This window comes from Paramisgurnus dabryanus, chromosome 10, assembly GCF_030506205.2.
Source record: "Paramisgurnus dabryanus chromosome 10, PD_genome_1.1, whole genome shotgun sequence".
NCBI lineage: Eukaryota > Metazoa > Chordata > Actinopteri > Cypriniformes > Cobitidae > Paramisgurnus > Paramisgurnus dabryanus.
The window spans coordinates 8,682,085-8,704,528 of record NC_133346.1 but is presented as its reverse complement, the minus strand read 5'-3'; the positions used below and the strand labels follow the sequence as shown (position 1 = coordinate 8,704,528).

At 38.6% G+C, this 22,444-nt stretch overlaps 2 protein-coding genes across 8 annotated transcripts in view; both read right to left on the bottom strand.

Moving 5' to 3' along the window:
* dclk1a (doublecortin-like kinase 1a) overlaps window positions 1-7,659 on the bottom strand; it is a 41,238-nt gene extending 33,579 nt beyond the window's left edge. The window contains exons 1-3 of one of the 5 annotated variants that reach the window (XM_065260420.1): window positions 7,432-7,659; window positions 6,440-6,815; window positions 5,647-5,990 (exon numbers count right to left, since the gene is read on the bottom strand). In XM_065260420.1, coding sequence (XP_065116492.1) covers window positions 5,647-5,990; window positions 6,440-6,797 — 702 coding nt within the window. In that variant the 5' untranslated portion in view covers window positions 6,798-6,815; window positions 7,432-7,659. The remainder of the gene's footprint in view (window positions 1-5,646; window positions 5,991-6,439; window positions 6,816-7,431) is intronic. The other 4 variants (XM_065260428.1, XM_065260390.2, XM_065260381.2 and 1 more) reach the window with 4 other exon arrangements.
* A 345-nt stretch (window positions 7,660-8,004) lies between these two features.
* ccdc169 (coiled-coil domain containing 169) overlaps window positions 8,005-22,444 on the bottom strand; it is a 32,620-nt gene continuing 18,180 nt past the window's right edge. For 2 of the 3 annotated variants that reach the window (XM_065256619.2, XM_065256627.1), the window contains exons 4-8: window positions 11,937-11,977; window positions 9,094-9,192; window positions 8,801-8,854; window positions 8,582-8,658; window positions 8,005-8,334 (exon numbers count right to left, since the gene is read on the bottom strand). In XM_065256619.2, the coding sequence (XP_065112691.1) occupies window positions 8,238-8,334; window positions 8,582-8,658; window positions 8,801-8,854; window positions 9,094-9,192; window positions 11,937-11,977 (368 nt within the window). In that variant the 3' untranslated portion in view covers window positions 8,005-8,237. Of the gene's footprint in view, window positions 8,335-8,581; window positions 8,694-8,800; window positions 8,855-9,093; window positions 9,193-11,936; window positions 11,978-22,444 lie in introns of all 3 variants that reach the window. The other variant, XM_065256632.2, reaches the window with a different exon arrangement.

Sequence of the window (22,444 nt, the reverse complement as noted above, 5' to 3'; positions counted from 1 at the left end):
TGTGTGTGTGTGTGTGTGTGTGTGTGTGTGTGTGTGTGTGTGTGTGTGTGTGTGTGTGTGTGTGTGTGTGTGTGTGTGTGTGTGTGTGTGTGTGTGTGTGTGTGTGTGTGTGTGTGTGTGTGTGTGTGTGTGTGTGTGTGTGTGTCAGGACAAAAGGAGTCAAGTGAGGACATTTTGGCCAGTCTTCAGTATCTGGCGGCTGTCTGAGGGTTAAGACTTGGGTTTAGGTTTGGAGTTAGAATTGGGTTATGGTTGGGGTTAGGGTAAGGGTTTGAGCAAGGGTTATGGACTTAGTTGTGATGGTTGGGGTTAGGGTAAGAGGGTAGGGGTTGCATTATGTCTATGAGAGTTGTACTAATGGGTGTATTGGTTTGTGTGTCTGTGTGTGCGTGCTTGCGTGTGTGCATGCGTGTGTATGTGTGATTAGGCTTAAGGAGGCTTAAAAGATAAAGACACGAGAACCCTATCCGTGATATTACACTTATCATATGTCTAGCAGAACTCCCCACACACACTACTACCCACAGTGACGTCACAAAGGCTCAGCTGTTACCAAGCAACTGGATCACATCGTCATAGAAACTGTCGGCGGGGTTGATCATTTTCTTTGCTAGCAGAGATCATAAGGGAGCAACAAGCATGGTTAAAATTAGCTCATGTCCAAAGTCCTGTCCTTTGTGAGAAAAAAAATAGCACGGTTACGATACTTTCTAGTACAATACGCTGCAAATACACCTGAAGGTTTTTTTAAATGGATTCCTTAGTGCGTAAAGTGTTCAGTAAGGCATGATGTAGCGAGACTGAAAAGATATTAAAAGAAAGACAGACGGCTCAAGGATAAAAAAAACTGTGTGCATGCCGAATGTGTTAAAAGGATTTGAGATCATTCTGACACATGTTTATTATTAATTTCAGCTGCATGCCCTTTCTGTCAGTACCCATCTGTCAGCACTGTCCTCCAGCAGCACTGCGCCACAAGCAAAAATCTCAGCCTGCACTCTGTAGTAACAGATATTGCTGGAAAACACAGGGACAGGATCTATCTGAGGGAAACCAAACCAGCTATGCTAAAAAAAACTTACATAACTCACAACTCTGTATGTACAGACAACAAACATTATTCAATCAATCAATCACTGCTGGTGCTGTGTGGTTAGTTTATGTTTTTGCATGAGCATGCCACCGATGAAATAATTAGAGATGCACCAATATAAACAAATTCCACAGATACGATATCCGATTATTCCGACTGATATCGGCCAATACCGATAGTTTGGAGGTTATATTAACTTGCATAAATGATAAAATCCATGAAGATAACATTTTTATTCATTTATATAATGATTCTTAATATTGAAAATTAAACTAGTGATATTTCTTTCAATTTTCTATACACAGAGCTTAAATTCATTGCATTGTCCTGTTCTCATTTGATATTGGCCATGACTATCGGCTGTTAAAAATAGCTTTTAGCCACCGCTACCGATTATTGGTTGATATATCGGTGCATTTCTAGAAATAATGCATGCATTTGTACTATGGGAATCATCCAAAGGAAAGTCTTATGGTATGTGCAAAACGATCTTGATCTACTGCTTCTGACCTCATTATACAGTATAGCAGAAAAGTATCATGAGACTCTGGAATACGCAAAGACCCAGAAACCCAGATCAAAAGCTCTTCCGTTCATTTACATTTCATTTGTACATAGAGACTAAATGGTAAAGCACATACGCATAGCCACTCCCATACAGAAATATGATAAATATCTATTCATAAATAAAGTCTTTTTATTTATTTATTTATATGTATTTCAATATATCAGATGATCCATATAGATCATGATCATAGCATGCAATACAGCAATGCTGCTCGTATGATTCTGTGTACATCAGTGCAATAGGCAGATGTTGATTTCTAAAGGTTAACACATGAATCATTGAACACAGCAGGGTCTGTATGTGGGCTCTCATAACTGCAAGATCCAAATGGATGAGTAAAACAAACCACTTTTTGCCATTTAAACAACTTCCAAGCGTATTTTCATGCAACTGATCTAATATGAAATCAGCTGCAGAATAAATGAATCAATAAATACAACAATCCAAACTCTTCACGAAAAGCAATACACATATCTGTTAAACCATATGGCAACCAATTAACCAACAGCATCTGCGTCTTGAAGAAACAGATGCATTTACTTTTGGGAAAACTGCCTCCGCATTGCATCCTCAAAGTATCCATATGAGCAGATTGCAATTCATCTCAACAGTGTTTTGGTTTTATATCCATCAAATCGACAAGATCCTAATTCAGTGCTAAAACACAGTTCACTTTGTCATTTGTTCCAATTCATTCAGAATGAACCTGGGAACTGAACTGTAATTTTATTCATTCACTGAAATACATATTTTCCATTCATATAGTTCATTAATAGAAAGCCGGGTTAATTTAAAAAATATTTACACAGCGGAGAAACACAAAGCTCGCTACGATTACTGCCCTATTGAATACTGAAATACTGGCACAGGAATGGCCTCTGCATTATTATCTGACCCCCACATGTCACACAGGATAAAACTGCTTCCCAAAAGGATTTTAAATTGCATTTACATCCAATTGCCATCGTTGACAAACAATCCAGCACATAAATGATTTAGTGCTATAGAAACCACAGGAACAAGGAATTAAAGCTATTAGTATATATATGTTTTTATTGCTCAACCACAACAGACTATACTAACAACTCCTTTAGAAATGACTTCAATCACTGACGCAATGTCTTTTAAAATACATCAAAGCAAAGATGCCATCACAAATATTGGCATGAGTTGCGTCCACACCTGCAATCTGTATTCAAACCTCTTATGATCTTAACCACAAATGAACAATAAAGAAAAAGTTTTACTTTTATTGCTTTGTTATCTGTACTTCTTAGATAGGCTAACCCTACGAAAAACAACAAACATCCATCTATTATCATTTTTACCTCCTCTCCTATTCCTGTTTTTTGATGCTTTTGTTCTTTCTTTCTTTTCCTTTAAACGCTATACCAGCTTCTAAGGCTATATTCAAGACTAGAAAAGATGTTTAAAATTCAGTTCCGCTAAATTTCATCTTAGATCCATGTTTGGATTGATGCTTTTGTTCATAATTGCATAACCATCATAGATCACGGGGTGGAACAATGTTTGTCTGGCCAGGCTTGTTCATTAAACCGCTCCCTTAGGCCCAATCGATCCCTATTCTAAAATTAGCAAAACCCATAATGCTCTTACTTTATCTGGACGCTGACCAGCGGCTGTGATCCTTCACTGTTACCTCTGATATCAAAAGGTGGATGTTGTATGAGCTACTTGTGCTGAAACATTTAAAAGAGAAAAGTGTCATTTCAGCCGCACTTGTGTCACCTGTCTGTAATAGGATGGAGAAGCAGACAGTCCCGCCCTCATACGAGAGCCAATATTTAGGGGTTCCCATCCAATCACAAATAAATGTTTTGACAACCCCCAGTGCTTACACTTTGGGGAGGGGACTATTAAACATTGTAAAAAAAATGCACTTAAAATTATTTTAAAATTCGCTACTGTTTTAATGGCAAAATTGAGCAGTTTGACAAAATCTGACGCCCCTTTCTCTGTTATCTTGATGGAAACCCTATGGACTAATGCATCATTTATCATTTTAATATTTTTCATCATATTTCACATTTAATGTAAACGGGTTATTCTCGCAAAATTAGACTTATGAGGTGTCATGAAACATTTTCATAAAAAAAGTAAATGCAAAGTAAGAGTATCAAAATAAGAAGCATACAGTTACATCTCTTCATGTACTATTTTGCATATGATTTCAAATTACACCATACAAACCAACTTTTTTTCACATTTAAGGGGAAATTTTCATTACCGCCACGTCTCCATGACTGGATTTGGGTTCTTTGACATGGAAATATTTATAATTAAAAATCTAAAAAATAAAAAGCTTCAGTCCATTTTATACAATAAACATTTACAGTAAAGAAACATGTGGTATTTGGTGATCATTGGTAAATGTAGAGACAATAATAAGGAATATAAATGTATCCAAGACCAATTTTCTCATCCTCCGCAACAATTTTCAATCATTGTTTAAGCCCTCAAGGAACTAGCATTTTTAAAAAAAAATTGTTGGAAGGGACATAATTGACTGTGACACTCAAGATGGCTACCAGGTAAGCAGTTCTTATTTTTTCTTTCCAGATAAAAGTTGAAATTTTGTTTGTCATAGCACCTAAACAACTTTTTAGTTCTCATTACCGAAACATGAGTTTGTAAATGCATATATTTAATGTAAAATCATGTTGCGGTAATGATAATTTTTGATAATGATAATCTAAAAAATGTAAATAATTTTATAGGAAATATTTAAATCCTCTAAAAATAATGGTTATAGTAAGTTCAGACCTTATATGTGCAAAAACAAATTGGCTTCAATGGCTTTTTAAAAAAGTCTGGATTATGTGAGAATCACCCAAACAGGTCTGGTAAGGGATGATGTTTTTTGTCTTGTATTTTAGGTAAAAGAGTCTGTAAGATTGCAATTCATTTTAAAATCTGTCTCTTAATAAAACTTAATTGATAAAAAAAATCCATGTCCCCACTTGAAAAGATTACAATTCTTGACATATACTACACTATAAAATGGCTAACATGATGTCGTGCCACAACAATCTGTCGAAACTCTCGAGTTTTCCACATTCAATGTGAATTAAAAAGAGACTGAGACAGATCTTTTCTGTGTTGTTGTGATGGTTTGAGACTTTGGCAAGGCAGCAGCATGGAGATCAATGGAGAGAAGTGATAGATCTGTGTGTCGATTAATTATCGCTTAATGAATCTCAGACAATTTTTTTTTATTCGCAGGTGCATGAGCACAAATCTGTAGTTATTGACCATTCTGAATATATTCTGTGTGTATATTAAAGTATGTCAGCATGCTTTGTGTGTGTGCATATGTGTGTGTGGGCACTTCAATCATTTTGCATGTGTGGGGTGTTTACAGCTGTTTTGAAGCTTGAAAAGGTGGGAGGAATATAAATGAGAGCAGAAGCCCGAGTTATTTCTGTGTTCTGCTATGACAGAGATTCTGTTATTTCGAGTGTGCGTGGGCACAGACACCGATTCCCATTCATAAACTTAACATAGGGGGGATTTTCTAAAGCATTTGATGGTCGAATAATGAGATTTCGGTTGCATTAGTAAATGCATTAGCTAATATGAACTAACAATGAGCAATACAGTTTCTCAGCATGTATTGATCTTTTTTAATGTTAGTAGTTAATGCACATACAATTGTTCATTGTGATTCATTGTGAATTAAATAATGTTAACGGTTATAGCTTTTGAATTTATGTATTAATAAATGCTGAAATTAACAACTAAACTGCTATGTATTACCTAATGTTAACAAATACCACCTTATTGTTATTCAGATTTCTTCATTGTTATTATTATCCAAAGCTTATTCACACACACACACACAGTACTTACAATCATGACCCAGCACAAAAACATTTCCTTCTTCCAAAAATTGCATGGCACCAAAAAAAAAAAAAACCCACAAATACTGTAACAATATCAAGATTTATATTAATAGTAGGCCTACCTGTTTTCCCTCAAGGGTGTAGATCTTCTTGACAATACCAGAGTCGAGTTTTATAGCATCTGTTATGTCACTGAGAACCTGCTCATAGGAATGGGCAGTCTTCTTGTTAAGCAGGATGCGAACCGCCTTCCGGGGCTTCACTCCGCTGCGGATGACAGTGACCAGTTTGGGTCTGATGAAGTCTTTGCTCTCCTTGGAATGCAGCCCTAATATGGTGCAAGCCAGAGAGGTGGGACACTTGATGGACCCCAGGGCCTTCACATTCACTGACCAATTAGGGTTGACATTGCTGGTGTAGTCCAGTTTTTTAAATGCTTCGGTGGAGCAGCATACATAACTCTCACCTAAGACGACAGGGAAAGAAAGTAACAAGGTACCAATGCATGTTATTTTACGTTTCAACAACAAGTCCAGTTGGTAAGTTACACTTGTTAGACTTTACACCATCAGCATAAAAATTCAGGTAAGGTAATAGTTCACCTCCCAAACCCATATGACTCTCTTCCTTTCTTTTATAGAACAAGAATGTTTCCATTGTTTTTTTTATTCCATATTACGCCTGAGGCCAAATCCATCCAAAAGATGCAAATGAAGACTTTTTGGAAGCTTCTCATGCATAAACATGCAAATTATTATTAAAATGAAATATGTGGAAGTTTATGCTATTTATATATCACATACTTGAACTCCAAGGGGACCATCAACAATTTCAAAACAGTAGTATTTTTTAAAAGGTAAGGGGCCCCAGTTTATTAATGTTTTACAAGTCTATAAAATCCAGACAGTGTCTTACCTTCCACCAGTTGATCTATATTGGTGATTTTCTTGGATCCATCAATAGTGTAGATGAATCGGACACCTTGAGGCAGGTTGGTGTTGTCGGAAAGAGTGCGAGTCAGGTCGGCCAGCAAACCGTCAAAGGTCCTAAACCTGTCGGATGAGATGGCATACACTATGCCGTTAAAGTATCGGTCGCCGTTGCGGTAAAAACGCACTTTCTTCGCTTTCTTCTCAGAGCTCAGGGCTTTCAGGGTTCTGGTCCGGTACAGACTGCAGTGAGCGCTGTGTGCCGGGCTCATGAGACCGTTTGCCCGTCCTCCAGCTCGGCGGTTGCGCTGGACTTTGTCCCTCTCGTCAAAATGCTCATCCATGTTGTCCTGTCAAGGGGGCTGAAGTACAAAAATGTAAATTAAATTTAATGGTCTCGAGTTTGTTTCTATTCTGAAACTAACTTTAAAATGATAGGTTTTTCATTAGTGTGTTGTTGTTGTTTACGGTCTCTCACTTTGACACAACTAACGAGTTTGACATGACAGGAAAATTAACCACGGTTTTATTACAGTAACAAAAATTGTTTTTTTTTTTAGGATTTTGATTTTACTTTTTATCACCGCTGCATTATGGTTAAACTATGGTAGTAAAACCATGGTAAATGTGTGGTTTAACTACAGATAAACAATGATAATTTTCGTAATGCGATAACAGACTCAGCCAGCGTATCAAATCCAGGGCTCGAGACGAGTCAGTTTATAATAGTAGTCACGAAATTCATCAACTGGCGTAGGTTAAAAATAGCTCAAAAATGATGTAGATTTAAAAAAAAAAAATTGAGCGTATTACTGTAAAATCAATAAAATAAACTAGCTATAAAATATTTAAATCCGTCGGAATGATGAGAATAAAACATTGAACATGCAGCAATAATATAAAAGTGACTGAAATTATTATATTAGCCTATATTAGCTACACATCAGATTAAAGAGAAAAATAAATGTAAATACTTGCCTAAATGTGAAGAATATTTAGTATTGTTTATGGGCACGATTCAGATGTTGAGTTATGCTGACAGAAGTCGTGATGGGAGTTCTTTGTTGTCCCGCAGAAGAGTCTGGACGGCAGCTGCTCTCTCTCTCTCTCTCTCCTGTCTTGCGGTGATTTACATTGGCCAGTTTCTCATTGAGATGCAGCCCCGCACCGCAGACTTGCAACATCACTCCCTCCCTCACCACACACACACACGCGCGCCCTAGCGCGCACACTCACACACCCCTCCCAGTTTCTCACCGGTGCTCTAAAGTCTCTTTCTTCAGCTCTCTCACGCATCTAACAAGATAAAAGATACCTATCTGTCCTGGTACACTGTCCGGACTCTCTTCAAGCATACAGAACACTGCGCACATACGTTTCAGTCTCGTTTTTATGCTATGCTGATTGCTGAAATGACGCATTTATTAAACACAAACAAACGAATGATATATATATGTGCACAACTCTACACAAACATAAATTGTTTGAATTCAATTTACAGTTGCATGCAAAGAAATAAAATGAAATGCAATGGCGTTGTAAAATGATTATAAAACCTGCAGCATACACTTTCTTGGCTATATGGGTTTTTATACTTAAAACTGTTTAAAACACTTATAAACAAGTCAAGAAATATTTGGGTTTTTCAAGAAATATTTATTTGAAATGTTTGACTATTCTGTATATTATAGCCTAACAATTGCAGCCTCAGTAAGTTACAAAAATACTGCTTAATAAAAATGAATGAGAAGTTAGAAAACATGGCATCACTTCATTCCACTGCTTTAGCGTTTTAATCGAGGGAGTCGGCTTAGTTTTGCTGCTTTTCTGACAGACCCCCTCACCTCATCTGAACGTTGCTTCATACTCTCCTGGGATGTGCTGAAAACAGAAATAAAAGAACAATGTTCCCGTATTCTCACGTTGTATTTCAAAGTACAGTGCAACATCCAATTGACATTAAACCCATTTCTGAGAGACAGTGGACTTTATTTTGTACATTTATTGAAGCTCATTTTTAGCATTTCTCATTCTCAAGCCTGTGGGTATCCACATTACTTATAAATGTTCTGCAAAAATACATAATTTTTGTAATTCAGTGTGGTGAAGTGCTGTTTTTTTTATTTACTTTTTGTCAGGACCCTGTGTCGTCCTTTGGGCCTGAACCATCTGCTGCCTTCTGCTATGATCCAAAGCGGAGGACAGCTGGGGACATTATTGTTTAACATTATAGGCAGGATCTGCATATATTGTGACATAAATAAATAAAGACTTTATATACGTGTACCCTAACCATGGCATTGCTAGCAGTATGCTTTGTTAAGCTATATGAAGTTGCATTGTTTACCTGTGCGATCTCTGCAAGATAGGCTCGCCTCTCTTCATAGACCTTCTGATAAGCCTGATAAAAGTAATGACAGTATTCATTGTCATTTTTAATGTATAACCAAATATGTATAAAGCATACAAAATGTAATTGTGCAATCAGGACTCTCACATCAGTATAATCATGAGATAATTGCTGTATACCTCATGGGAATTTTAGCAGCCTAACTCAATCACTCCCTCACATTAATGGCAATTACATTTCAATTAATATCTGGAAACTTTAATGATATGAACATGAAGGTACAGCCTGACCTTTCCTTCTCGCACGATTCTCATTTGGAGGTCCATCAGCTGATTTTGTAGACTGTTCTTCTCAGTAGTCAACAGTTTCAGTCTCTGTCTAAGACCATCCTGCGTAAGAACACATGGAGTTAAAATCAGTGTATAATATTAATAAATACTCAATAATAGAAAAATATCAGTCAAATTTATTTATACAGCGCTTTTTTACAATGTTGCGTTGTTTCAAAGCAGCTTTACATGAAATAAAAAGAAAAGAAACCACAGAAAATTTAAACCTTTTAAGTATAAAGAATAGAATATATATATTATTGTACATTTTATTTTCCTCATAAATAGATTATAATCTAATAAAATGGTGCATACTTATTAATTAACTAAATGTTCAATATTCAAAGAAAATTATGAATAGGCGTCATATTAAACTAGACCTGCCTTTAAGAAGAAAAATTATATAAAAGCAAAAGTCTGACACTATATATAGAATTTGCAATAATAGCATGACAAGCAGTGTAAAAAGCATTTGTAATTGTAGCAACATCATTAAAGGGATAGTTCACCTAAAAATGAAAATTCTGTCATCATTTATTTATGAGTTTCTTTATTCTGTTGACCACAATAGAAGATATTTTGAAAAAAAGAAAGTACCCATTGACATACATAGTATTTGTTTTTCCTACTAAGTCAATGGGTACCATCAGCTGTGTGCTTGCCATCATTTATCATAATATCTTCTTTCATGTTCAACAGAATAAAGAAACTCATACAGGTTCAAAAGAACATGAGGGTGAGTAAATATGACAGAATTTTCATTTTTGGGTGAACTATCCCTTGAAGTGCATCCCAGCACCACACGCCTACCAAACTGAAACATTGACAGATTGTTACAATAAAAGCTACATTATAAAACGGGCAGTTCTGGTTCTTCATTCTGATTGGTTGAAACGCATTCTAAGCCGTGATAAAATACCCCGGTAAACCCAGGGTTCAGACCGCATTACATAAGTATCACTGCGCCACTGTTGCTGAGTACTGATTTATGAAAATAAACACCACACTCTTTAATCATATTTTTAATTTGTCTACAATTGCGCAATTAATGGCGATATCCAGATAAATGGCAATAAATATCGTTGAGTCATCTCGTCAATAAAGAGAAAACGTTATAAAAAGAAATTCATATTTCCGCTATCCACTGGGTGGCGATCTTACCCAACTTAAACACTGACGCATTCACTCAACACTAAAAACAGCGTGTTTTGATTAGGCTCTGAATCTGATCTCTTACAAAAGTTCTTCACAAAAATTGAATTATCTCCGCTTTTAGCTAAAAAATCTGAGAGGTGATAGGGGAACAATGAAGGTATAGGATGAAACAGTTTTTTGTTGTTGGAAAGAGGATAGTCTGTTCTTTCATTTGATATTTTATGTTTATTTAAAGAAGATAATTTTCTGTAAGGCAGTAAACTAAAACTGGCTGGTAACTTAAAAAAAAACAGCTGAAAAGGAAAAGAGTTAAGCATGCTTCCAAGCATATTTGATCATCACTTCAACAGTTGCACTATATAAATGTTAATGTATAAATTAGATGAATTTTGATTTATAAAAATAAACACCACAGTCTTTAATCATATTTTTATTGTGTCTTTGCTGCGTCTGTGTTGGTTGGGAACTGTGCTCTGATTCTGAGGAACTACTTTATTTGGCGGAAGAGTAATATTTGTACTAATATAATTACAACTTATTTGTGTTGTATTTTATTAAATCCTTCTATGCATATATGAAGTAACCGTTTTATAAACACAATAAGCCCTGCGAAGCAGTAGGGTTACAGTGCATTTTATAACAGCTAACGGGCGTTGTTAGGCACGACGCGAAGCGGAGTGGTAACCCACTGCTTCTTGGGGCTTATTGCTACCAAAATTTATAAAACATAAGTTAATGTCAGCTCTCTGCCAGTAGTCAAAACAACATGGCGACAATGACAGGGAGCCCAAAACTTCACTTGTGGAGAAAAACCATATGTGAAACTAAACTTAGCCGGAAGTTTCAGGTGTCCTATGACATATTCCTATATGATAAGAGAGTTTAAAATGATGTTTAGTAAGACAAAATGTGTTTCTAAAGCTCTTAGGAGATTGTCCATGTTGTGTGAAAGGATTCTTTATTAAGATTCTTCAAAACATAGTTTAGGTAAACTATTCCTTACAAGAAATTATAGACAGTTTACAATCAAGAAAAATCATTTAGGTCCTATAGTTATGTTTGAAAAATACATCATCATGTCATCCTCATAGCATCTCACCGACATAAGTACCCAAATCTCTATACAACTTCTTCAAGTGAATGATCATATGAGAGATGGCTACCACTGAATAGACAATATAATAAAAAATCACAATCATGTCCTTCTCATTTGTATAACCTGTACAACCTGTATTGCCTTGTGAGTAACCCCAGACATTTCCAGAGTTTAAATACTCTAATTATCACCCCATCCCATAAATCTATTTCACTCCCTTTTCCTCGTTCACAGATTACTGCTCACCAATTCAATATTTAGCCTATTCACGCCGTTTCAGCAGATTGAATTTAATCTCTTTTTTGGCAAAGGTCTGTATTCAGCCTGGCCAGACAGTAATGAGTTTAAAGAAACAAATGTACCATGCAAGAGTAGTTGGTGAAATACATCATATAAGTGCCTTGTTACACAGACAGGGGGCGTAAAGGAATAACAACAAATATTTGTTAATGTGTGTTAGGTGTAAATATTACGTTGGCATATTAATTGTACTTGATGCAACATCTTGGTTTTAGAATAAGCTGACACTTTTGCAGTTGAAATGTATACTTACCAGTGGCATTTCATCATATGAACGAATAGAAGCCAGTCTGTCTAAAAAGTAAGATAAAAATTACCTTTATTATCATACATTTAAATATTGTAGGGCATTTTACATAAATTTTATTACATTTTATTGTCAAAAAATACACATTGATTTGTTGAATAACATTTTTTCTTTGCGATACAAACAGTACAGGAGACTTGGTTACTTTTTCTAAACATCTTATCTGAATAAAAAAATGATGATGACATGTAGTGCACAGATCTATACTGAACTAGCTCTAACTTTATTACTTTTAGATTTTAATTAAAACATTAATAACTAGATATTAAAGTTTGAGGACAAACTTTATGTTGGCTTGAAAAAGCGTAGCCTGAACATTTAAAATGGTTTGACAGAAGTTTATTTTAGTAGGCTATCTGGCTGTTAGCATGATTAGCATGAAGTTAGCATGATTAGCATGAAGCTAGCATGATTAGCATGAAACTAGCATGATGTTAGCATGATCAGTATGAAGCTAGCATGAAGCTAACATGATTAGCATGAAGCTAACATGAAGCTAACATGATTAGCATGAAGCTAGCATGATGCTAGCATGATTAGCATGAAGCTAGCATGAAGCTAACATGATTAGCATGAAGCTAGAATGAAGCTAACATTTATTCCGTTGCTAGGGTACTAAGTTTGGTTGCTAGGGAGAAAATTGGCATCCCATAATGATCAACCTTCAAGCCACAAGTAAAACGGTCCAACCCCCGTGTCTCTATGATGTTCTGAAGCGGAGATATAAGGCTTTGTTTATTCCGTTGCTAGGGTACTAAGTTTGGTTGCTAGGGAGAAAATTGGTATCCCATAATGATCAACCTTCAAGCCACAAGTAAAACGGTCTAACCCCCATGTCTCTATGATGTTCTGAAGTGGAGATATAAGGCTTTGTTTATTCCGTTGCTAGGGTACTAAGTTTGGTTGCTAGGGAGAAAATTGGCATCCCATAATGATCAACCTTCAAGCCACAAGTAAAACGGTCCAACCCCCGTGTCTCTATGATGTTCTGAAGCGGAGATATAAGGCTTTGTTTATTCCGTTGCTAGGGTACTAAGTTTGGTTGCTAGGGAGAAAAATGGCATCCCATAATGATCACACTTAAAGCCACAAGTAAAACGGTCCATCACCCGTGTCTCTACAATGTTCTGATGCTGAGATATAAGGCTTTGTTTATTCCGTTGCTAGGGTACTAAGTTTGGTTGCTAGGGAGAAAATTGGCATCCCATAATGATCAACCTTCAAGCCACAAGTAAAACGGTCCAACCCCCGTGTCTCTATGATGTTCTGAAGCGGAGATATAAGGCTTTGTTTATTCCGTTGCTAGGGTACTAAGTTTGGTTGCTAGGGAGAAAAATGGCATCCCATAATGATCACACTTAAAGCCACAAGTAAAACGGTCCATCACCCGTGTCTCTACAATGTTCTGATGCTGAGATATAAGGCTTTGTTTATTCCGTTGCTAGGGTACTAAGTTTGGTTGCTAGGGAGGAAATTGGCATCCCATAATAATCAACCTTCAAGCCACAAGTAAAACGGTCCAACCCCCGTGTCTCTAAGATGTTCTGAAGCGGAGAAATAAGGCTTTGTTTATTCCGTTGCTAGGGTACTAAGTTTGGTTGCTAGGGAGAAAAATGGCATCCCATAATGATCAACCTTCAAGCCACAAGTAAAACGGTCCAACCCCCGTGTCTCTATGATGTTCTGAAGCGGAGATATAAGGCTTTGTTTATTCCGTTGCTAGGGTACTAAGTTTGGTTGCTAGGGAGGAAATTGGCATCCCATAATAATCAACCTTCAAGCCACAAGTAAAACGGTCCAACCCTCGTGTCTCTAAGATGTTCTGAAGCGGAGAAATAAGGCTTTGTTTATTCCGTTGCTAGGGTACTAAGTTTGGTTGCTAGGGAGAAAAATGGCATCCCATAATGATCAACCTTCAAGCCACAAGTAAAACGGTCCAACCCCCGTGTCTCTACGACACTCTAAAGTGAAGATATTCCATCTGGGACGCTTTTATTCCTTTATATGGGCATGTTTCCTGCCCCATTATAAGTCAATGGGAAATTTTGGGGGCCTCTTACACCCCAGGGGTACAGCTTACACCCCATTGTGATGTATGTTCTTACAGAGCCTGTCAGCCTCCTTAAATGTGGTAACCCACAAGTTTCTACAAGTTTCTCACTCGCAGCTATGACTCGTCAAAGTTTGTCTCAATGTTAAGTCAATAGAAATTTTGGGGTGTTTGAGCCCCCCGTTTAGGAATTCGGAAGGTCCCATCAGTTAGAAAAGTCATAGCATAAATCTACGGACCAGTCTTAAAAGTTTTGTAAAGTTTTGTGGGTGTAGCTTGAAAGCTCTAGGAGGAGTTACAGTCAGAAAAAGTAGGGATCAGAAGAAGAATAATAATAACTAGATATTAAAGTTTGAAGACAAACTTTATGTTGGCTTGAAAAAGCGTAGCCTGAACAATTAAAACGGTTTGACAGAAGTTTAGTTTAGTAGGCAGTCTGGCAGTTAGTATGTTTAAGTATAAAGGTAGCATGATTACCATGAAACTAGCATGATGTTAGCATGATTAGCATGAAGCTAGCATGATGTTAGCATGATTAGCATGAAGCTAGCATGATGCAAGCATGATTAGCATGAAGCTAGCATGATGCAAGCATGATTAGCATGAAGCTAGCATGATGCTAGCATGATTAGCATGAAGCTAACATGATGTTAACATGATTAGCATGAAGCTAGCATGATGTTAGCATGATTAGCATGAAGCTAGCATGATGTTAGCATGATTAGCATGAAGCTAGCATGATGTTAGCATGATTAGCATGAAGCTAGCATGATTAGCATGAATCTAACATGATGGTAGCATGATTAGCATGAAGCTAGCATGATGGTAGCATGATTAGCATGAAGCTAGCATGATGCTAGCATGATTAGCATGAAGCTAGCATGATGCTAGCATGATTAGCATGAAGCTAGCATGATGCTAGCATGATTAGCATGAAGCTAGCATGAAGCTAGCATGATTAGCATGAAGCTAGCATGATGCTAGCATGATTAGCATGAAGCTAGTATGATGCTAGCATGAAGCTAGCATGAAGCTAGCATGATTAGCATGAAGCTAGCATGATTAGCATGAAGCTAGCATGAAGCTAGCATGATTAGCATGAAGCTAGCATGATGCTAGCATGATTAGCATGAAGCTAGCATGATGCTAACATGATGGTAGCATGATTAGCATGAAGCTAGCATGATGCTAGCATGATTAGCATAAAGCTAGCATGATGCTAGCATGATTAGCATGAAGCTAGCATGATGCTAACATGATGGTAGCATGATTAGCATGAAGCTAGCATGATGCTAGCATGAAGCTAGCATGATGCTAGCATGATTAGCATGAAGCTAGCATGATGCTAGCATGATGGAAGCATGATTAGCATGAAGCTAGCATGATGCTAGCATGATTAGCATGAAGCTAGCATGATGCTAGCATGATGGTAGCATGATTAGCATGAAGCTAGCATGATGTTAGCATGATTAGCATGAAGCTAGCATGATGCTAGCATGATTAGCATGAAGCTAGCATGATGCTAGCATGATTAGCATGAATGCTAGCATGATGCTAGCATGATTAGCATGAAGCTAGCATGATGCTAGCATGATTAGCATGAAGCTAGCATGATGGTAGCATGATTAGCATGAAGCTAGCATGATGCTAGCATGATTAGCATGAAGCTAGCATGATGCTAGCATGATTAGCATGAAGCTAGCATGATGCTAGCATGATTAGCATGAAGCTAGCATGATGCTAGCATGATTAGCATGAAGCTAGCATGATGCTAGCATGATTAGCATGAAGGTAGCATGATGCTAGCATGATTAGCATGAAGCTAGCATGATGCTAGCATGAATAGCATGAAGCTAAGATGATTTAGTATGAAGCTAGCATGATTAACATGAAGCTAGCATGATGCTAGCATGATTAGCATGAAGCTAGCATGATTTAGCATGATGCTAGCATGATTTAGCATGAAGTTAGAAAGATTTATTATGCAATTAGCATAAAGCTAGCATGAAACTAGCATGAAGCTAACATGACCCAAAGACCCAACCCCCATGTCTCTATGATGTTCAGATCCAGAGATATAAGGCTTCGTTTATTATGTTGCTAAGGTGCTTATATTTGGTTGCTAGGGGCGTGGCTTAATACCTCATTAAGAATCCTAAGAGACTGATTGGATTCCAGAGTAAAATGAGCCCACCCCTATGTCTCTATGACACTCTGGTGCAAAGATATCCATCTGGGCTTTTTATAATGGTAGTCTATGGGAGATGTTGCTAGGGTACCCAAAACTGTTGCTAGGGGCGTGGCTTAATAGCTTTGGGGTGATCCTAAGAGACTGATTGGATGCCTGAGTATAATGAGCCCACCCCCATGTCTCTACGACATTCTAAAGTGAAGATATTCCATCTGGGACGCTTTTATTCCCTTTCATGGGCATGTTTCCTGCCCCATTATAAGTCAATGGGAAATTTTGGGGGCCTCTTACACCCCAGGGGTACAGCTTACACCCCATTGTTAGGTATGTTCTTACACAGCCTGTCAGCCTCCTTAAATGTGGTAAGCCACAAGTTTCTACAAGTTTCTCACTCGCAGCTATGACCCATCAAAGTTTGTCTCAATGTTAAGTCAATGGAAATTTTGGGGTGTTCGAGCCCCCCGTTTAGGAATTCGGAAGGTCCCATCAGTTAGAAAAGATATAGCACACTAAGTCAGACCAGTCTGAAGGTCCGTGGAAAATTTGGTGCATGTAGCTTGAAAGCTCTAGGACGAGTTAGTGTCGAAAATTTAGTCTCAGAAGAAAGCGGAATAATAATAATAACTAGATAGGTACATTTCCTGAAGAAAATGTGAGTGGTGCTTGCCGTGGCAAATTTCGGGGGACAATTTATGATTATACTCCAAGGCAAAAGTCAAACGGTCCAACCCTCATGTCTCTATGATGTACTGATGCGGAGATATAAGGCTTTGTTTACTCTGTTGCTAGGGTACTGTATTTGGTTGCTAGGTAAAAAATTGGTCTGATGCGGAGATAATGAAGCTAGCATGATTAGCATGAAGCGAGCATGATTAGCATGAAGCTAGCATGATTAGCATGAAGTTAGCATGAAGTTAGCATGATTACCATGAAGCTAACATGAAGCTAGCATGATTAACATTAAGCATGATTAACATTAGCATGATTACCATGAAGTTAGCATGAAGTTAGCATGAAGCTAGCATGATTACCATGAAGTTAACATGAAGTTAGCATTATTAGCATGAAGCTAGCATGAAGCTAGCATGATGCTAACATGATTAGCATGAAGTTAGCATGAAGCTAGCATGATGCTAGCATGATTTGCATGAAGCTAACATGATGCTAGCATGATTACCATGAAGCTAGCATGATGCTACCATGATTAGCATGAAGCTAGAATGAAGCTAGCATGATTAGCATGAAGGTAGCATGATGCTAACATGATTAGCTAACATGATTAGCATGAAGCTAGCATGATGCTAGCATGATTAGCATGAAGCTAGCATGATGTTAGCATGATTAGCATGAAGCTAGCATGATTAGCATGATGCTAACATGAAGCTAGCATGATTAGCATGAAGCTAACATGATTAGCACGAAGCTAGCATGATGCTAGCATGATTAGCATGAAGCTAGCATGATGGTAACATGATTAGCATGAAGCTAGCATGAAGTTAGCATGATTTGCATGAAGCTAGCATGATGTTAGCATGATTAGCATGAAGCTAGCATGATGCTACCATGATTAGCATGAAGCTAGCATGAAGCTAGCATGATTAGCATGAAGCTAGCATGATGCTAGCATAATTAGCATGAAGCTAGCATGATGCTAGCATGATTAGCATGAAGCTAGCATGATGTTAGCATGATTAGCATGAAGCTACCATGATGCTACCATGATTAGCATGAAGCTAGCATGAAGCTAGCATGATTAGCATGAAGCTAGCATGATGCTAGCATAATTAGCATGAAGCTAGCATGATGCTAGCATGATTAGCATGAAGCTAGCATGATGTTAGCATGATTAGCATGAAGCTAGCATGATTAGCATGATGCTAACATGAAGCTAGCATGATTAGCATGAAGCTAACATGATTAGCATGAAGCTAACATGAAGCTAGCATGATTAGCATGAATCTAACATGATTAGCATGAAGCTAGCATGATGCTAACATGAATTAGCATGAAGCTAGCATGATGCTAACATGAATTAGCATGAAGCTAGCATGAATTAGCATGAAGCTACCATGATGCTAACATGAATTAGCATGAAGCTAACATGAATTAGCATGAAGTTAGCATGATGCTAACATGAATTAACATAAAGCTAGCATTAAGCTAACATGAATTAGCATAAAGCTAGCATGATGTTAACATGAATTAGCATGAAGCTAGCACGATGCTAACATGAATTAGCATGAAGCTAGCACGATGCTAACATGAATTAGCATGAAGCTAGCACGATGCTAACATGAATTAGCATGAAGCTAGCACAATGCTAAAATGAAGAAGCATGAAGCTAGCATAATGTTAACATGAATTAGTATGAAGCTAGCATGATGCTAACATAAATTAGCATGAAGCTAGCATGATGCTAACATAAATAAGCATCAAGCTAGCATGATGCTAACATTATTTAGCATGAAGTTAGCAAGATATATTATGAAATTAGCATAAAGCTAGCATGAAACTAGCATGAAGCTAGTATGACCTAGCATGAAGCTAGCATGAAGCTAACATGACCCAAACACCCAACCCCCATGTCTCTATGATGTTCGGATCCAGAGATATAAGGCTTTGTTTATTATGTTGCTAGGGTGCTCAAAAGTGGTTGCTAGGGGCGTGGCTTAATACCTATGAAAGGATCCTGAGGGACTGATTGGATGCCTGAGTAAAATGAGTCCACCCCCATGTCTCTATGACACTGTGGTGCAAAGATATCCATCTGGGCATTTTATAATGGCAGTCTATGGGAGATGTTGCTAGGGTGCCCAAAATTGTTGCTAGGGGCGTGGCTTAATAGCTCTGGGGTGATCCTGAGAGACTGATTGGATGCCCGAGTAAAATGAGCCCACCCACTTATCTCTACGACACTGTAAAGCAAAGATATTCCATCTGGAACTGCTTTATTCCCTTATATGGGCATGTTTCCTGCCCCATTTTAAGTCAATGGGAATTTTCGGGTGCCTCTTACACCCCAGGGGTACAACTTACACCCCAATGTCATGTATGTTCTTACAGAGCCTACCACCCTCTTCAAATGTTCTAACCCACATGTTTCTACAAAATCCTCGAGCGGAGCTATGACTCGTCAAAGTTGGGCGCAATGTTAAGTCAATGGGATTTTTCGGGTGGTTTTTCGCCCCCCTTTCAGAAACCCTGCACCCGATCGCTTATAAAAGTCATAGCACACCTCTCCTCAATAAGCCGGTCGATTTGAGCCCTCTTTCATGGGTCTACGACAAACCGTGTGGGACGAGTTAGGTGCCGAAAAAACGTGCAGACATAAGAATAATAATTATAACTAGATAGGTACATTTCCTGAAGAAAATGTGAAGTGGTGCTTGCCGTGGCAAAATTCTCGGGACAATATATGATTATACTCCAACCCAAAAGTAAAACGTTCCAACCCACTATCCACTAGTGATTACACTCAGAGTCACGAGTTAAACGGTCCAACCCCCGTGTCTCTACGATGTTCTGATGCGGAGATATAAGGCTTTGTTTACACTGTTGCTAGGGTACTGTATTTGGTTGCTAGGGAAAAAATTGGCATCCACTGGTGATTACACTCTAAGTCACAAGTCAAACGGTCCAACCCCCGTGTCTCTACGATGTTCTGATGCGGAGATATAAGGGTTTGTTTACACTGTTGCTAGGGTACTGTATTTGGTTGCTAGGGAAAAAATTGGCATCCACTAGTGATTACATGCCGAGTCACGAGTAAAACGGTCCAACCCCCGTGTCTCTACGATGTTCTGATGCAGAGATATAAGGCTTTGTTTACACTGTTGCTAGGGTACTGTATTTGGTTGCTAGGGGAAAAAATTGGCATCCACTAGTGATTACATGCCGAGTCACGAGTAAAACGGTCCAACCCCCGTGTCTCTACGATGTTCTGATGCTGAGTTATAAGGCTTTGTTTACACTGTTGCTAGGGTACTGCATTTGGTTGCTAGGGAAAAAATTGGCATCCACTAGTGATTACATGCCGAGTCACGGGTAAAACGGTCCAACCCCCGTGTCTCTACGATGTTCTGATGCGGAGATATAAGGCTTTGTTTACACTGTTGCTAGGGTACTGTATTTGGTTGCTAGGGAAAAAATTGGTATCCACTGGTGATTACACTCTAAGTCACAAGTCAAACGGTCCAACCCCCGTGTCTCTACGATGTTCTGATGCGGAGATATAAGGGTTTGTTTACACTGTTGCTAGGGTACTGTATTTGGTTGCTAGGGAAAAAATTGGCATCCACTAGTGATTACATGCCGAGTCACGAGTAAAACGGTCCAACCCCCGTGTCTCTACGATGTTCTGATGCTGAGTTATAAGGCTTTGTTTACACTGTTGCTAGGGTACTGTATTTGGTTGCTAGGGAAAAAATTGGCATCCACTAGTGATTACATGCCGATTCACGGGTAAAACGGTCCAACCCCCGTGTCTCTACGATGTTCTGATGCGGAGATATAAGGCTTTGTTTACACTGTTGCTAGGGTACTGTATTTGGTTGCTAGGGAAAAAATTGGCATCCACTAGTGATTACACTCTGATTCACGAGTCAAACGGTCCAACCCCCGTGTCTCTACGATGTTCTGATGCGGAGATATAAGGCTTTGTTTACTCTGTTGCTAGGGTACTGTATTTGGTTGCTAGGGAAAAAAATGGCATCCCATAATGATTACACTCTGAGTCACGAGTCAAACGGTCCAACCCCCGTGTCTCTACGATGTTCTGATGCGGAGATATAAGGCTTTGTTTACTCTGTTGCTAGGGTACTGTATTTGGTTGCTAGGGAAAAAATTGGCATCCCATAATGATTACACTCTGAGTCACGAGTCAAACGGTCCAACCCCCGTGTCTCTACGATGTTCTGATGCGGAGATATAAGGTTTTGTTTACTCTGTTGCTAGGGTACTGTATTTGGTTGCTAGGGAAAAAAATGGCATCCCATAATGATTACACTCTGAGTCACGAGTCAAACGGTCCAACCCCCGTGTCTCTACGATGTTCTGATGCGGAGATATAAGGCTTTGTTTACTCTGTTGCTAGGGTACTGTATTTGGTTGCTAGGGAAAAAATTGGCATCCCATAATGATTACACTCTGAGTCACGAGTCAAACGGTCCAACCCCCGTGTCTCTACGATGTTCTGATGCGGAGATATAAGGTTTTGTTTACTCTGTTGCTAGGGTACTGTATTTGGTTGCTAGGGAAAAAATTGGCATCCCATAATGATTACACTCCGAGTCACGAGTCAAACGGTCCAACCCCCGTGTCTCTACGATGTTCTGATGCGGAGATATAAGGCTTTGTTTACTCTGTTGCTAGGGTACTGTATTTGGTTGCTAGGGAAAAATTGGCATCCCATAATGATTACACTCTGAGTCACTAGTCAAACGGTCCAACCCCCGTGTCTCTACGATGTTCTGGTGCGGAGATATAAGGCTTTGTTTACTCTGTTGCTAAGGTACTGTATTTGGTTGCTAGGGAAAAAAATGGCATCCCATAATGATTACACTCTGAGTCATGAGTAAAACGGTCCAACCCCCGTGTCTCTACGATGTTCTGGTGCGGAGATATAAGGCTTTGTTTACTCTGTTGCTAGGGTACTGTATTTGGTTGCTAGGGAAAAAATTGGCATCCCATAATGATTACACTCCGAGTCACAAGTCAAAAGGTCCAACCCCCGTGTCTCTACGATGTTCTGGTGCGGAGATATAAGGCTTTGTTTACTCTGTTGCTAGGGTACTGTATTTGGTTGCTAGGGAAAAAATTGGCATCCCATAATGATTACACTCTGAGTCATGAGTAAAACGGTCCAACCCCCGTGTCTCTACGACATTGTAAAGCGAAGATATCCCATCTGGAACTTTTTTATTCCCTTATATGGGCATGTTTCCTGCCCCATTATAAGTCAATGGGCATTTTCGGGTGCCTCTTACACCCCAGGGGTACAGCTTACACCCCTATGTGATGTATGTTCTTACAGAGTCTATCACCCTCTTCAAATGTTGTAACCTACATGTTTCTACAAAATCCTCAAGCGGAGCTATGACCCGTCAAAGTTCGGCCCAATGTTAAGTCAATGGGATTTTTCGGGTGGTTTTTCGCCCCCCTTTCGAAAATCCTTCACCCGATCGCTTATAAAAGTCATAGCACACCTCTCCTTAA